Here is a 17,623-nt window from a genome sequence, read left to right as displayed (position 1 = left end):
AATCCACACTTCCAATATAGTGTGGATTTATATAATTTTTCACATTCCTGTTCTCTTCCCTATTGCGCCTAGGTCATCTTCACTAAATATATATATATATTTCTCTCAGAATAAATGAGTATCACGAGTGCTCACCACAAAAACAAGGGGTGGCGCTGAGGTGGGGATATTGATAGTCACCAAAACAAGAGGACTTGATGCGGATATGGGGTTTCTCACACACTATCACAATTGTTTGTAATTATCCTGCCTGTCTCTCTGCCAATGTTCTTAGGTTTTGTCCCCGCTGGCGCTGAGCTTGCTCATGCTTGGAGAGCTCTCCAAGCATGAGCGCGGGTTGTCCTTTAAAATTTCGCAAGCGCTCGCGGGAGGGGCGGGGGAAGGTAGTGTCATACATGGGGGAAGGTAGTGTCATACTTCTACCATAGGATTATGTAATATTGATTACATAACCCTGTGGTAAAAATTACATTAAGCCTTATGTGGGACCACTGGTTTCAAAAGAGTTAATATTAAAATGAAAGTACACTGCATTGGCTGCCTATGTCACTAGTAAACAATTCTTGCAATGCTTTACCAACCACTAAGGCAAATAACGGTTTCAACCTTACCACCTGTACCCGTCCCCCGTGAGCCTAACCACCCTCCTTGGGGCAACTACACTCAACACCACACCCCCCCCCCCAACTTGTTAACAAACATAAGCCCCCACACTCTTGAGTAATAGATAATAACCCTATATTAGCCGAGGGAAGCTAATAAGGCTTTTAGCCACTAAAATACACTAAATGCACAACATTTGCTGTATTTAGCCATGTTTGTGCCAGTCCTGGTATTTTTAACGTCCCCGCTAAAAACATAAAGTGGTAGTTTTAGCCATACAACGTTGATTACAAACCATAAAAATACCACTTTTATTTTTTGCCGATAATACCAATTTTTTTGCCTTAACAGAGCTTGATGACTCCAGGTCATAGAGAGGATATTAATCAGAATATTTTTAATTAATACTTGATGTTAATCCACAATACTTCATACGTTTTTCATGGGCCTTATAAGCCAAACCAGTTGTACGAACTGTTTTTGGCTGAAAATCCCCATTTAAGTCTATGGGAATTTTCCGCTAAAACCAGCCCAGACGACCGCTTTATTGTATATAGAATTACCCCCTACATGTCGATTGCTTTTACCATGTGTAGCCCCTGTAAGAAATAGTGGGCTACCTATCCTTCTCCTACTGGAGTAAGCCCTGGTAATGGCAGGCATCAGTAGTAATCATGGGTTTTCCCCCCACCAAGCCCTGCCTTGAGTGATAGAGGTAGGCCCCTGACTCTGTGGCAGGCCTGAGACAAAGGGGAGGTCCTGCTGACATCATAAGGGGCAGGGCTATATCTATTTAGTGGGCTGCTCCTGTGTGTGTCTGAGTCAGTCAGTTGCTGTTGAGTTCTGTGAGAGTTGTTGGAGAGTCAGTAGCTGGAGTGTGGAGGTCGTGAGTCTGATGAGAGAGGAGAATGTGACAGATAGTCCAGTCTGTCCTGGGAGCTGATGAGAGGAGTATGTGAGCTGCACAGTTCAGAGAGAGAGAGCTGAGTGAATTTGGAGGAGACAGGAGAGAAGAACTCAGAGCCCGTCTGAGTAGAGCTGATACAGCTATAGTGGACCAATGCTCCTCACCCTGCTCAGGAGGTGATGGGGGGAAATCTAGCCTCACCCAGAGGGCCTACCCTCGGGTGGAGGTAGGCGTATTGAGGCCCCGTTACAGCCATCCTGCAGGGGTACAAATCCTGCAGGAAGAGGAGAGGAGGTCAGATACCTGTGTACTGCCGTGACTAATACTGCCCATGAACTGCTGCTGTGTGCTGCATCACTGAGAAAAGACAATAAAGACATTACTGCTTTATATAAGACTGTGTGAGTTTGGAATCTCTCGCCCTGGGACCAGGGCTTTCTCTGGGAAGATTCCAACCTATCCCCTAGGTTTCGCCAGAGAATGGAGGCGCTGCACCACAACCACTAAAGAATGGAGGCATATACCCCAGAAGCCTGGCCCTGTTATCCCCCATACCAACACGGGAGACTCGGGCCCTCCTGTTCCAAGCAGGTATGCACCACCCAATTACATGTAGCCAGCCCTCAATACACCCTAGAGGTACAATCTGTGACCGGGGGGGGGGGGGGGGGGGGGGGGAGGCGGGGAGCATGGGCTACGCATGCAATGTTTTTGGGTGAAAAACTGATAGCTATTATTGTGAATTTATATGTATTTTGATGTCAACATAATGTGCAGCAAAGTAGAACTGATGTGAAAGACCATGAAAAATGCAGTTAAAATTACATTAACATTTACTAAAGTACACATAGTTAATTTTGTTTAAATCTCTTGAATGATTCTGTAAAACAAAAAGGCATATTTTTCATGTGCTCGTTTGCTGATGGTGATAAACTTAATTTAGGTCAACCTTTGGCTGAGAGACTTAATCGTGAAGTAGACTTGTCTTAGAAAAGCTCATCAGCTAATATAAATTGTAGGCGCCCACAGAGACAAGTGATTGACTTTATCAGTAATGAATGCTTCTGTATGTATTTAGTCAGCTTTTGGTACTTAATTGAGGTTAAGAGGTTGAAATCTGTCATAAACACAGCTTGACAGATGGACTGCTTAAAGGACTCTGGATAAGTGGTGAGGTACATCTGTGTATTTTTATTACTTGGCGCTTTTTGGCATCTACAATTTAATTACGTGTGCTGAGATCTCTTGTGGTTCAGAGGTGACTGATTACGTTTCTCCATTCCTCATTTTGTAGACCACATACATTTTTGTATTACAATCTATATAAAGTTGTCAAATAAATGTGTATATATATATATATATATATATATATGCAAATATAACTGTATATATATATATATATATATATATATATACACATATACAGCTCAAGCCAGTTATAGCACGATCTGCTATACCGCAGATCAGCTTATAACGCGGTTTGAGCATGGACCACGAATTAAAAAAAGTTAATTTTTTTTTTTAAATTTATTACTGCACACACTGCACACACTGCACACACTGCACACACTGCACACACTGCACACACTGCACACACTGCACACACACCACACACACAGGCCCCCCCCCCCCCCAACTTTTTTTGTCAGCCCACCTTTGGGTGCATCGTGGGGCTGCTGGAGGGGGGGGGGGGAGGAACGGTGCAAGGCTGGGGGATCGGCGTGAGGCTGGGGGGGGGGGGGGCTGCCGCTGCAACGCTGGGCTCAGGGAGAGCCCCCCCCCTCTCCCTGCCTGTATCTCTGTTGCTATGAGGGAGGATTGAAGGCAGCTGATCCCTGGCCGAGGAACTTAGAAACAGCTGACATCCCAGCATAGGCTGCGTGAGCTCTCCTCCTCCTCGCATCTTCTCTGCACAGATCAACTGTTGCAGATGCTGGGTAAGTGCTGCTGTGGGGTGTGGGGGGGGGTGCTGCTATGGTTTGGGGGGTGCTGCTGTGGTTTGGGGTGTGCTGCTGTGGTTTGGGGGGGTGCGTGCTGCTGTTCGTGCTGCTGTGGGGGGGGGGGATTCTGCTGTCGTTGCTGCTGTGGGGGGGGGAATTCTGCCCCCCCTCTCCCTGCCTGTATCTCTGCTGCTGTGGGGGAGAATTGAAAGGAGCTGATCCCTGCCCGGGAACTCAGAAACAGCTGACATCCCTTGAGCTCTCCTCCCCCACGCAGCTTCTCTTCACAGATCAACTGCTGCAGATGCTGGGTAAGGGTAAGTGCTGTGGGGACGGGGGGGGGGGAGTCCGGGGGCCTGCCATTGCGACGCTGGGCTCTAGGAGAGTTATCTCAGCCCTCCCCCTTCGGCAGCGCGGAGTCCCTGATCACGGCAGCCATTTTTTTTAAATTCGGGCGACCCCAGTAATAACGCGGTCTGATCGGATGGCCCCCGAGGAGCGCGTTATAACGGGGTTAAGATATATATATATATATAAAACACGTCTATTTTCTGTTTTTTATATATATATATATATATATATATATATATAGTGTGTATATCAGTATTGCTAGACCTGAAGAAGAAAGGAGAACTCTCGAAAGCTTGTCCTATGACATAAATTGTTAGTCCAATAAAAAAAGGTATCACCTAATACTGAACTCATTTATTCTGCACTATCACAACTGGACTAACACGACTATTTTCTGTTTTATATATATATATATATATATATATATACAGCTAAACCCCGTTATAACGCGAGTCTCGGGGTCCACCCCGAGACCACCGCGTTACTAACGGGGTCGCGGAAAAAAAATGGCCGCCGCGCTTTAGCGCATATTCATCCCGCGGGACAGGAGATGGGAGCGGGCATGTCCCTCCGCTCCCCGCTTCCCCCTGTCACCGCGGGACAGGCCGCGGGGCAGGAGATGGGAGCGGGGATGTCCCTCCTGTCCCCGCTTCCCCCTGTCACCGCGGGACAGGCCGCGGGGCAGGAGATGGGAGCGGGGATGTCCCTCAGGTCGCCGCTTACCTCAGATCCCGCTGCCTGCATGGAGGTGGTAGCGGGGGGTTTCTTCTCCCCACCGCTGTCCCTGGCGCTCCCGCTGCCTGCGCGGGAGGAGGGGGGGGAGCGGGTGGTGGTGCTGGTCGCGGCCTTTCCTCTGCTCCGACCCCACCCCCCGTCTGTGTAGAGTGAGAGAGTGTGTGTGTGTATATATGGGAGAGAAAGTGTGTGTGTGTGTGTGTGTGTATATGGGTGTGTGTAAGTGTCTGTGAGTGTGTGTGTAAGTGTCTGTGAGTGTGTGTGAGTGTCTGTGAGTGTGCGTGAGTGTGCGTAAGTGTGCGTAAGTGTGCGTGGGTGTGTGTGAGTGTGTGTGAGTGTGTGTGAGTGTGTGTGAGTGTGTGTGAGTGTGTGTGAGTGAGTGTGTGTGAGTGTGTGCAGTGTGAGCAATGAGGAGTGTGTGTGCAGTGTGTCAGTGTGTGCAGTGTGAGCAATGAGCAGTGTGTGTGCAGTGTGCAGTGTGTGTGCAGTGTGTGTGCAGTGTGTCAGTGTGTGCAGTGTGAGCAATGAGGAGTGTGTGTGCAGTGTACAGTGTGTGTGCAGTGTGTCAGTGTGTGCAGTGTGAGCAATGAGCAGTGTGTGTGCAGTGTGCAGTGTGTGTGCAGTGTGAGCAATGAGCAGTGTGTGCAGTGTGCAGTGTGTGTGCAGTGTGTGTGCAGTGTGTCAGTGTGTGCAGTGTGAGCAATGAGGAGTGTGTGTGCAGTGTACAGTGTGTGTGCAGTGTGTCAGTGTGTGCAGTGTGAGCAATGAGCAGTGTGTGTGCAGTGTGCAGTGTGTGAGCAATGAGCAGTGTGTGTGCAGTGTGCAGTGTGTGTGCAGTGTGTCCAATGTGTGTGCAGTGTGTGTGCAGTGTGTCAGTGTGTGCAGTGTGAGCAATGAGCAGTGTGTGTGCAGTGTCAGTGTGTGCAGTGTGCAGTGTGTGTGCAGTGTGTGCAGTGTGAGCAATGAGCAGTGTGTGTGCAGTGTGTCAGTGTGAGCAATGAGCAGTGTGTGTGCAGTGTGGCAGTGTGAGCAATGAGCAGTGTGTGTGCAGTGAGTGTGTGCAGTGTGTGCAGTGTGTGCAGTGTGCAAAAAAAAAAAAAATTTAAATTTTTTTTTTTTAAAAACGGGAGCCACGGGAAAACCACGTTATAACCGAATCGCGGTATAACGAGGCGCGTTATAACGGGGTTTAGCTGTGTATATATATATATATATATATATATATATATATATATATATGCAAATACAACTGTATGCTCATCTGCATGTCTTAGGCCTGGGACCCGCTGCGCTCGTTGGCGCGGGCGGCAATGTAGCGAGTTCCCCACCAGCAGGGGAATCCTCGCGAGCCAGTCCCGGTCCCCACTGGCTGCACAGCTGACTACACGCTGTGGCGCGTCAGCCGCTAGGAGACACCACAGAATGGTGTTTCCTAGCTTCGATGCGTCACGTGGTGTGGCTGTGAGCCAATGGGGAGGGGAGGCTGCGGGAGGAGGAGAGGCTTCGGGGAGCGGGGAGGAGTGTGGAGTGAAAGCAGGTGAGTGCCTGTCTGTATATGTGTGTGCCTGAGTGCCTGTGTGTGTGTGTGTGTATGTGTGTGCCTGAGTGCCTGTCTGTGTGTGTGTGTGTGTGTATGAGTGTGTGTATGTGTGTGTCTGTCTGTGTGCGTGCCTGTCTCTGTCTGTGTATGAGTGCGTGAGTGCCTGACTGTGTGTGTGTGTGTGTGTGTGTGTGTATGTGTGTATGTATGTATGTATGAGTGCCTGCATGTGTGTGTTTTTTTTTACTTACCTGCAGCCCGTGGCAGCCCATGGAGGGAGGGGGGGGAAGAGTAGCGGGTCCCTCCGCTCAAGCCACGCCCCCCCTCCCTGTCAATCCTCCCAGTCAATCCTCCCAGTCAATCCTCCCACCTCCCGCTCCAGCCCCTCACGTCATGGCCGCGCCCCCTCACGTCATGGCCGCGCCCCCCCCGACCCGTTTGGCCACGCCCCCCCCGCTCCGAGAAAAGCATCCTGTAGACCGCAGATCGCGGTACAGCGAGTTGCACGCGCCGCCGGCAAGCAAGCCAGCCGTGCGGACGCGTGCAACGGGACCTTAGCCTTAGGCAGGTCATGCAGATGAGCATACAGTTGTATTTGCATATTTGCTTTCCTGTGGAGGGTTTTTGTCACTTTTTTTACTCACCATAACTTAACTCAGTATTATATATATTAATTATATTAATATATAAATATATTAATAATATATATATAATGTGTCATTTATTTTTCAGTTAAATTAACTTTGTATATACATTTTCAGTTTAACTCAATCGTGTGTGTGTGTGTGTATATATATATGTACCTACTAACTAACTAATGAAAGGACCTGCTAACTTGGGGAGGGGTGGGCTTGTTTCTTCTCAACATTGCGGCTCCTTTAATTCTACTGGATATAGATCCAATGTGGTCTTTCTTCCTACATACATACGTATACATTTATTTATGTATATTTTTATCATTATTTATTTATTTTTTAATGTAGTATCTCAAATAAATGAATTCTTTATCAATATTATTATTATTATTATTATTATTAAATTTATATTATCATATTGGTATTACATCTTAATTTTTATTTATAAGTAATAAGGACACTTTAATTTTATGGATTAAAAACTTATATACTGGAGTGTGAGACTCTCGGCACAGGGTTAGGTACAGGTATAACACTTGAATACGGTATCTCCCCTTCAGACCCTTCCTCACTCAACTCCCAATCCCACAAGTCATTAGCGTATTTGGGGTTTTTACATAATTTATCCCTGGTAGGTCCCGGTGGCACCACTCGTGACGGGGCAGGGGCAGTGGCCGGGGCAGGGGGGCTAAGGGCCGGGGTTGGAGAAACGTCCAGAACATTGTCCAGCAAACGGGTAACACCCCACCCAATGAACGTCTTCTTAGCGGCACTCCCCCTCATGCTTTGGGCTTCTCGGGGGGAACCTCGACTCTGTAGCTTAGCCCTGGCCATGACAGAGGCTATGTGTTGAGGGGAGAATATCCCCCCAAGACTGGTCTTTCTCCCAGTGGAACCGGAACTGATTTTATCCGAATCACCGGCAGAGTCCCCATCCTGCCGTGCGTCGAGGACCCCCGGGGGCGGTGGTGGAACATCCGGTACACGATTAAACAAGTAGGCCTTAAGCCTCTCTTTCTCGTTCACCGTGAGTGCGGTCTGTGCCTGGCGGGAATAAGAGGGTGGTGGGGTCTCTTTACCACTCTACTGCTTTTTGATGACATCGGGCTCCGCTAGGATCGTCTCGGTCTCCGTCTCCGTTGCACTGGGAGTCACCACGGCGGTGGGACTCGTATGGGCCTCCGGCCGCAACCAGCGTTCGCCGTCGGATGGTCCCCGGACTTGTTTGTTCTCTTTTGATGCCTTTGGGGTGGTTCGCCGGTAGGCGCCTCGCCACCGATGTTACACCCATTTCCTAATCCTCCGAAGAAATCACGATCGGTTCCTCCGCTGGGGAGTCACCTGGTTCTTCAACGATACAATCCGTGGATATAGGTACAACATTTCCTCGTTTGTGTACCTCCACTGCGGTCGCGGCTGTCTGGGTAGCCAGCTTGCTTAGTTCAATAACTAGCTGAGCCTTGGTTCCTCCCGATATGGTATAACGGGGACCCAGGGCAGTCTTTTCTTTGTCGTCCGCCACCTCCGTCAAAGTTCCTGGAGAGGCACCCCGCAGCGTGCCGAACAAATCCCGCGGCTCGGTTGGCCACAAGTAAAACGTACCACATTTAGCACATCGGGCCTTGGTACTTGGTACCGCGCCGGGTAGTCCGCAGTGCACACATAAGCACCGAACGTATTCGTGCTCCGCTACTACCACGACCAGTAGGCCTCCAGGTACTTGGTGAATGGAGGTACTTATCTCTGACATGGTTCGTTCAGAGTGAAGACAACTCAGTTTTCCAGCTCCTTGCTCCTCGAATGCCAGACAAAAGTGACGCTCCTCGCTCAGGTCTCCGGTCCCTCCCTTCGCGGGGGAGGACCTTCCTGATTAGCTCTTTGTGGGCCCCCTCCCGCTGGTGGAATCCAGAGGCGAGGTCTTTTCCTTGTCAGCATGACATGGCCTTTCGGCTTTCGCGCCACTCTGCTCCTCCTGCAAGGAATCTGGGTTTGGCGCCAGACTCTTGCACATTTCCCGCCACAACTGTCTCACAGTCCTTTTGCAAATCTCACGTGCTTGCTCCAGGCTTGGCGGGAACCACCATTTTAGCTCACCTCTCCGCGGAGCACATGTAGGGATGGCCGCCATCTTGGATACTCCCTCCAAATGTGCCTGTGCCCTACTCTCCATGTCTAACAGGTATCTCGTACCTAGACCAGGTTTTCCCTCCAAAGGTGGACTCTGCATCTTCATACTGTATGTGACCCACTAAATTGAGGTGGCTGGTACCCCAGGCTCAACGGAACTCCTCTCCTCCTATGCACTGTACTCCCGACGTCTACGTGCAAGTGCTCTGTGGTGCGGTTGATAGCTAAGATACCTCTTGTCTAGGTACGGGCGTCTCCTGCATTTGGCCACTCATAGCGGGCCCTGGGCCATGGCCCTGGGCTGGTTAACAGGCTGACTCCCCCAGTTGCCTCATGCTTCCCGCCTCAAGGGACTTGATCAGCTCTAACTATCCACCCCTTCGTAACGCGGGCCCTGGGCCATGGTCCCCGGTTTGGTTACCGCTATGACCCCCCCCCCCCCAGTTGCTTCACGCTACCTGCTTAAAACACCTGCCGGGAGAGTGCATCTTAGTCTGCCTGTTCCACCTCGCTATAAGCTGGTCCTGTTCTGATAGATATTATCTCAGCAGCGCCTCCAAATGTAACCCTGCTTCCCCCCCCCCCCAGACTCTACGGTGGTGTCTAGGGTACATGGGGGCTGATTACATGCGGTGTGGTGCGTACCTGTTAGGAACAGGAGGGCCTGAGCTTCCCGCTGTGTTGTGGGGGAGCCAGGACCGGGCTTCTGGGGTGATAGCCTCCATGATCTCTTAGTGGTGCAGCGCCTCCATCTTCTATACTCCCAGGGTAATGGGACAGGACCGGTATAGAAGAACCCCTTAAGTCCCAGAGTTATACTCCAAATCACACACAGTCTTTACGGGTGAAGAATAGTCTCTTTATTTGACAGAGCAATGATATCCCAACGATAAGGCTTCCAGCAGCCGCAATACAATTGCCAGAACGGGGTATACACTGCTCACCTCCGCCCAAAGGCTTCCTCCTCTCCTTCCCTCCAAGTCACTCTTCCGACAGGATGGTCTGAGCTAGGGCTTCAATATCCCGTGGCCCACCTCCGAGGTTAGCCTCGAGGTGGGTCTTGAATTCTCCCCCCATCACCCCTGGCAGTGGGATGAGGGCATTGGTCCACCAGTCTATAATTCTATCAGCTCTATTTATAGACGCTGATCATTTCAGTTCCTCTCGCTCTCTTCCGGCACGCTGCGCCGGGGAGCCCGCAGCCTCCTGATACTCCTCTGACCGTTCCGCAGGATTCGTGGCTCACGGCATAATAATCAGCAACTCTAGACTCTCGATATCACTGTTCACTCGAACTCTTCCTAAGCTACTCTCTCTTCCGAAGAACCATCGAAATAGAGGAACACGGCAAAAAGAAAAAGAACCACACCACTCACCGGAGTTGGCTGCTAAATATAGAGCTAGCCCCTCCCCTCATGGTGTCAGCAGAACCTCCCCTCTTGCTCACGCCTGCAGCAGAGTCCAGGCCTGCGTCGACTACTCAGGTTAGGGCTATGAAGGGGGAAAACCCATGATGATTACTGGCGCCTGATCTTAACAGGGCTTATCACAGTAGAAGGAAGATAGGTATAGCCTGGGCTGTTTACAGGGGGCTACACGTAGTTTCCACACAAAAAGATGATATAGGGTTGAAAGATGGAAGATAATCTCAACAACTATCCAATCCCAAATCAGAATGAAAAACCCACTATTATATATACCGTTTTTAACACTTCAATAACTGTCAAACAGTAATACTCATGATAGGGGCTATTTGAGAAATAGGTTATCTCTGTCACCTCTCCTGGAGTCTCTGGTAATAATTTCAATTCCTCTAAAACGTAGGCCTTCTGTTTTTCCCTCATGCTGTGAAAGGAAATGGTGAGCAGGGTTATGGATTTTTTTGCCCCTAGTAATGTTATTCTGGGCATTTTTAATTCCACTGACATGCTCACCAATTCTGATCTTAAGTGGCCATATGGTTTTACCAATATACCATAAATTGCAGGGGCAGGTATTTGCATAAACCACGTAGGTTAACAAACAATTAATAAATTGTTTAATCGTATATGTTTTCCCTATTATTGAACTTACAATCGTCTTATCCCTTGCCATATGTTTACAGGCTACACATTTCCCACAGATATAATTTCCTATTGGTCTTGTAAGAAACCCCCCATTCGTATTTGTCCCAATTTTATTCTTTTTCAACGCACTTGGTGCAAGAATTTCTTTCATGCTTCTCGCTTTTCTAAAAGCAATTTTGGGGTGAACAGAGATATTGCTTAGCATGGGGTCTAGTTGAAGTATCCCCCAATGCGTTTTAAGAATTTTTCTGATTGTGTTCTCTTGTCTGCAATAACCAGTAACAAAAAGGGGCATATCAGATTTAGAGTTGGAGTTCTGATTTTCTCTTATCTTTCTTATCTTTTACCTTTAAGATAGAGTCTCTTGGAATGTTCTTACTTTTCTGGATAGATTTCTTGATCAAAAGATGATCGTAGCCCTTATCTAAAAAACGTTGGGCAACAACAGCATATTGTTGCTCACAATCTTCAGGTTTTGTGCAGTTTCTCTTAACTCTTAACATCTGACCATATGGAACTTTATTTAACCATCGGTTAGAATGATTACTGCTTTAGTTAAGGTAAGAGTTGACGTCAACGTCTTTGAAATAGATCTTGGTTACAATGGTCCCTTTTTCGATCATTAACATCAGATCAAGGAATTGAATCTCTCGAGTGTTATTTTGGCCACTGAACCTCAAGTTCCTATCGTTATTGTTTAGGTAAAAGATTAAATCATCCAAATCCTGTGGGGTACCTGACCAGATGATAAGAATATCATCTATATATCTACGATAGTATTGGATGTGACAACTGTAGATATTTGGACACCAAATGAAATCGAGTTCCCATCTCCCCATAAACAATCCCGCATAATTGGGTGCAAAATGAGTCCCCATGGCCGTCCCAGTGGTCAGATATATATTATATTATATTTCACAACATTTGTCCCCATCAATTAGAATATCATAGAGTGACACTTTAAAGATAAGTAACAAAAACAATTTGCAAAAGGATGAGTGATGTATTCTTAACTCAATTAGAGTGCTATGTTTTCTTGCCTCCACTCGAAAGGGTCAGGTCAAAATCAAATACATGTAGGTTTTCAAGCCAGGTATACTCTATCCATCAGAGGCCAGCACTGATAGGTTTCATTAGAACAACATAAAGGCACATCAATAAGTGCACCACCCAGTAAAGGATGGTTGTCTTTTTGTGTGGGCAAACATTTACTAAAGACTGTGCATCTTTATCACATATCCTTGAACGATTCTTAGTTGAAGAGCCTGCAGTTCTCTCTTTTTTTTTTTATCATTACTTTCTACCTCATATCGGTTGCAGGTAACTATTGCTTCAACTATTAGGAGGATGCCAACAAGTATGAATACATATAGACATGATGAATGCATATATAATTTATTCACCTTCCCAAATTATGTATTTCCTATGTACAGATTTCGTTTTCCCCCAAACTAAATAGAAATATATTATTGTGCCAACATGTAAGCACATAATTTCTTAGCAGTAAGGAAACTTAACTGACACTACTTTTTAATTTAAAACTAACTAGGGTTATGTCTGGATGTGCACTCGTTTGCAGTATTACTTTACATTACAGCATCTATTTTATTTTAAAATGGGGAGAGCTATTTGTAAAGGGACAATTTACTTCTGCAGTATTTAAATACATGGAGGTTTTTAGTGCTGCAGACACTGCCAAATCAGCTGTGCTGATGTCTTAAACCAGGGGTGACCAACTCCAGTCCTCAAGGGCCACCAACAGGTGAGGTTTTAAGGATATCCCTGCTTGAGCACATGCGGACAAAAATGTTGCTTGTGGATATTAATGTGGTTTATCATCAATAGGAGTATTCATTAATTTGTAAACGTATTAAACCGAAGCTTGGGAAAGAGGGTTAACCTTTTTTTTTTAGTAAGTTTTTCTCTTTAAGGTTAATTTTCAAAGAAATTAAAGAAACAACATATTTGATTTTACAATGATTTGCATTTGTTGAACGCCAATTACAGTGCTAAATTGTTTGGTTGTTTTGTGAACTGTGTGAGCCTGCCCTTTCAAAGGGGAAATAATAGATACATCCCTTAATCATAAACATCTAGGAAGGAGTGGGGCTGTTCAAACTTGCTTACTTTGATCAGGTCCAAAAATTGTTTGTCTCCATTGAAACAATATACACCATTAGTTATATGCGGCAGTGCGGACAAATGTCTGCCTCAGATCCCTTCCTGTCCTTTAAAGGAGCAATCCAAGCGGACATGTGGTTTTTTTTTCCATTTATTTTTTTTTTTTTACACAAGATGGAAGCGGTTGGTCTTCAGAGCTGAACCCCATTAATTTCCGCTCTAGGGACCCCCTGCTGCCTGAGATATTTACCTCCATAGGGGGTGCCAGTATCTCAGTGCTGTTTAAAGGTCCTGGTCATGCGGCCAATAAGAAGCCACACAGAATGAGGTCATGACTTCCTATTTGCCGGAGGGACACAGGAGCATTGAACGCCACAATTACGGGAACCCCAGCTACCCATCCAAAGCTGTTGCTGCCACTACCTATGGAGATAAGTATCCTGGGAAGCAGCGGGGTTCAGCTGTGGAGACCCCCTACTTCAATCCTATGTAAAAAAAAAATGGTCTACTTGGATTGTGACTTTAAGACATTATAGTTCTCCATACAGTTATATATCTCGTGTCTAATTTTTTACCATACTCTTATCCACACCCTGGTGCTCTGACCAGTTATTATTCTTCTTTACCCATTTGTTGGTGTTATGTATCAAAGTCTCCTTGGGCAAAAAAAGTAGCACCAAATGTATCAAAAAGAAAACATGCTATGGTCTGATAAATCTGGTGCTATTTGTTGCCACAGTTTTGCAGCCAGGACACTTTAATACAAAGCCACCTCAGTGTTACAATCACATTTGAAAACAACCTTCCTTAATGGACATTAGTAGACAAATAAGGGTGGGTAGCCGTGTTGGTCCATTCTTCTAGGTAGTAAAATAACAAAGGAGGTTGAGGGAGTAAGTGGCATGATACCTTTTTATTGGAGCAATAAGTAGTTGATACTGTTTGTTAAAAGCTTTCTAACCTCTCAGGGTCCTTCATTAGGAAGGCAGAAATACAGAAAAGAGCATATTATATACAGTGTTGTAGGATTTATGAATCTACCTTACAGCATGCAGCCTCTGTTTCCCAGCATACAGTAGTACTGTTTTATCACATAGATTTATATGTAACCCTGAAAAGCTAATATCCATTTGTATGGGAGCTCTACTTTAACATACAGAGTGGCATTGCCCCTGTCCCCGTCAATTCCCATTTTGGGGATGATGTATCATGGCAAAGTTGGAGAAAAATGGATGCAAATTGTCTCTTTTTTTATCTTGAATCTCTTTGAGTCAATTTATCAAGGTCTTTGCTCCGAATTTTGTGCTATGTGCATCAGCTTGCAATTTGGGCAGTGTCAATAGGAGAAGTTAGGGAGTGACCACATGACACATCTTATAATCAGATGTATCAAAGTCTGCATCTCCGATTGTCACTTTTTAATCTTGTATCTGAAGTGGTGTAAACTTTTCAAGCTAACAATTTGCGAAAAATGTAAGAAATATGTTCTTACATTTGATGCAAATAGATACAGAAAATGCAGCAATGCATCAACACATACTTACATTTCTTTCCCATTACACATCTCCCTTTGTTTTTAATCTCTTCCAATCCTTTCATTTCTTTGATATTTTAATTTGCCAGCGTATTCGGTCTGTGGGTGAGCTTCATTCATAATGATCTGAATGAAGTCTAATAAAGAGATATCCCAAACTTTCACCCAGGGGTCCTGATCTAGACCAGCGATGCGCAAACTGGGGGGCGCGAGACAGCCTGCGCGGGGTTTACAGCGGCCCCGTGCGCTCCCCGAAGGCACTTAAATTAAGTGCTGGGGGAGCTGCAGGGCCTCTGTAAACCTTTACTTACCTTGGCTCCACACATGTCGGCATGGCAACGTGGCATCATGTGACGTCATGTTGCTATGGCAACGTAACGTCATGTTGCTATGGCAACGTAACGTCATGATGCTAGAGCCAAAGTAGTGGGGGCGCAGGGGTGAGGTGACCGCCAGCAGCGGTCTCAGGGAAAAAAGTTTGCGCCCCCCTGAACTAGACAACCTTGTCAGTGGTTGCAAACGATTCACCAAACATTAAATCAATGTACATCGAAGTTTCATTTAATAGGCTAATTTCAAAATGATCTAAAATCGCTTGATTCGCTTGCAAAATTATTTGAAATTGCTAGATTTGCTTAATGCTGCAACTATAAATGGGACACACAAACTGTGTTGCTCCATGTCTGCTGATATTTTGCTGAAATCGTACTATTTTGTGACATTGTTAACCGTTTGAGACTTGGCAAAATGTTTCACAAGAAAACAAATGTTTTTTTGTTTTTTTTTGCACATTTCTAGTTTGATACACATTCTTTAAAAAAAATGTTACTTGGAGTCATAAGCCTCATGCACGTGAAACATTCTTGTAAATACTTCCCTGCCCTACCTATCAAGATAAATCAGGTGATCACTAAAAAGTTAAGAAATTATTATTTTTTACTTTTTCACAGTTTAACTTTTGCATTGTTTGTCCTGCCTGGAACACAATGCAAGACTGTGCTGCAAGTGCCACTGGCAGCAAAAGGGTTAATATTCTACCACATTTCTCTAACATACAGAACTCTATTGCAGCTTTGTGACCTTTCAGTCATGAGTGAGATGTATTGGACAATGCGAGATGCTCAGTAAATAGGTAGTAAGCAGCTTTGGGGTTTAGGTCAACAAGATATTTCTACCCATGCCAATGCTTTTTTTTTTTTGGCAGACATGTTTGTTTTCTGCCCCTGGGTAGGAATAACAGTATGCTGGAATATTGCATTGCTAGTTAATGTCACGAGGAAATAACCCATGGCTGTCATATTGAATTTGTAATAAATGATCTACAGTGTGTGGGTTTATCTGGTATTGTGGAATGAAGCAAAACATTCTTAACCAATATGTCCTGCTGCAGGTAAACCCCACCCACCTTGGTCTTCATGCAGACAGTAAGAAGCAGCATGCTTAAATTCCAGAACTTGATGCCCTCCTCTGTTTTTGCCAGAGTTCTTGATGGAAGCCAGACTCCTGCCTTGAGAAGGAGTTCTAAAACGACCATCAACGCTAAAAAAGAAAGGAGCAAGGCTATTATTTGCTGTCCTCTTTGAGATGAGCAGACCACTATTTCAAGCCAATATGCCAGAACAAGAGTCCCACAGTGTTTGTGTCTGGATGCCCAACAGAGAACAACGTGACATAACTGTTCGGGTGAGTTGTAACATAAAATGCCAATATTCTATGTAAGTGAGATGCAGTATAGACTAGCATTTAATGAGTTAAGTTACATGAGGCTCTTCAGCTAGTTGTTTTGTTTGAACAAACTGATTTAGTTCGAAATGTCTGTAGAATAGACATATTATTAAGGAGGTCAATAAGGACCAAGAATTGAGTTATCAAGGGTTTTCACTCTGCATGTTTTTGAGAGTGGAGAAAAGGGAAAACATATAAGATACGTTGAACACACATTAACTGGAATGTAAGAGTTTATGTTGTAGGTCCCTCTCATCTCAATATTCTCAACAAATGTATAGGGTCTAGTATTCATTTATAGAAAACAGTACATCCATGCACATAAAGCAACAGCGTGATAACTGTTTCTATACTGGGATATCAATAAATATACAGACAATAGATTAACTGCTGAAACATAATTACACTATACCACATCCAACTTGTCATAGTGATGCTATTAGGATTAATGTTATGGCCAATTCTGCATGAGCTGTAATATTTATTTACATTTAGATATAAAAATAAGCCGCGTATTGTAAAGCTTCTCTCCATGTGTTCTGGGTGCTGGTTTGTCCAATAAATTATCTCAGAATAAGCTCTATACATTTCAATTGACAAGACACAAAAATGGAGAAGACCTTTAAAATGTGCGTTAGGAGCTGTGATACTTTTACAAACAGCACATACTGTACAACCAAGTTAAAGGTGCAATCTCTGGTTTGTAAAAAAAAGAACATTTTGAAAACAACTTAGCAATGTCATTGTCTTCATTAAACCTATGTATATATGTAAAGCACAGATTTGGCTGTTTAGGAGAATGGGGGAGTACTGTACTTGTTTCAGGGAGGGACAAGAGATGGTGAATTTCACTGTGCATAGCACGTAGTGATATGAAACAAAATGGAGTAGCCAAAGGAAATCAAACCCCACAAATGTCTTAGCTCATCATGTTTAGAAACTGTGAAAAATTATTATTATTATTATTATTATTACTACCTGATTAGTTCACTTTGGTCCAAGAAGGCACTGTACCTTTAAACATTTGGAGCATAATTAATTATCAAATAATTCTTGTTTTTAAAACCTTTTTTGTTCTATTATTTATCGTTTCATCTTATCTCAGATTGCTTAGAATCCATATTTCAAAGTCTTTGAAAAGTATTTACACTAAACAAAGATATGAGGTTTAGAGGTTCAGACCGCATGCAAATGATTTATAATTTCTGCATGTAAACACACGAGGTTTGCAGTAATCAAGAGAAGGCTTCATAAGGGCATAAATATTGGAGCTGATGATGTAAATACCCATGTTTAGCATGCATTCTGAATATGGCTGCATTGTACTTTGAATTTTCCT

General features: G+C 45.0%; 1 protein-coding gene across 3 annotated transcripts in view; it reads left to right on the top strand.

Annotated features, from left to right (window-relative positions):
- Nucleotides 1-17,623, top strand: part of FRMD1 (FERM domain containing 1) — a 114,341-nt gene that overhangs the window by 51,429 nt on the left and 45,289 nt on the right. For 2 of the 3 annotated variants that reach the window (XM_075596917.1, XM_075596919.1), the window contains one exon: nucleotides 16,040-16,242. In XM_075596917.1, coding sequence (XP_075453032.1) covers nucleotides 16,144-16,242 — 99 coding nt within the window. In that variant the 5' untranslated portion in view covers nucleotides 16,040-16,143. Of the gene's footprint in view, nucleotides 1-15,949; nucleotides 16,243-17,623 lie in introns of all 3 variants that reach the window. The other variant, XM_075596918.1, reaches the window with a different exon arrangement.

The sequence above is a fragment of the Ascaphus truei genome, chromosome 4 (genome assembly GCF_040206685.1).
Source record: "Ascaphus truei isolate aAscTru1 chromosome 4, aAscTru1.hap1, whole genome shotgun sequence".
NCBI lineage: Eukaryota > Metazoa > Chordata > Amphibia > Anura > Ascaphidae > Ascaphus > Ascaphus truei.
The sequence above is the reverse complement of the archived record's forward strand: the minus strand, read 5'-3'. Positions and strand labels throughout refer to the sequence as shown.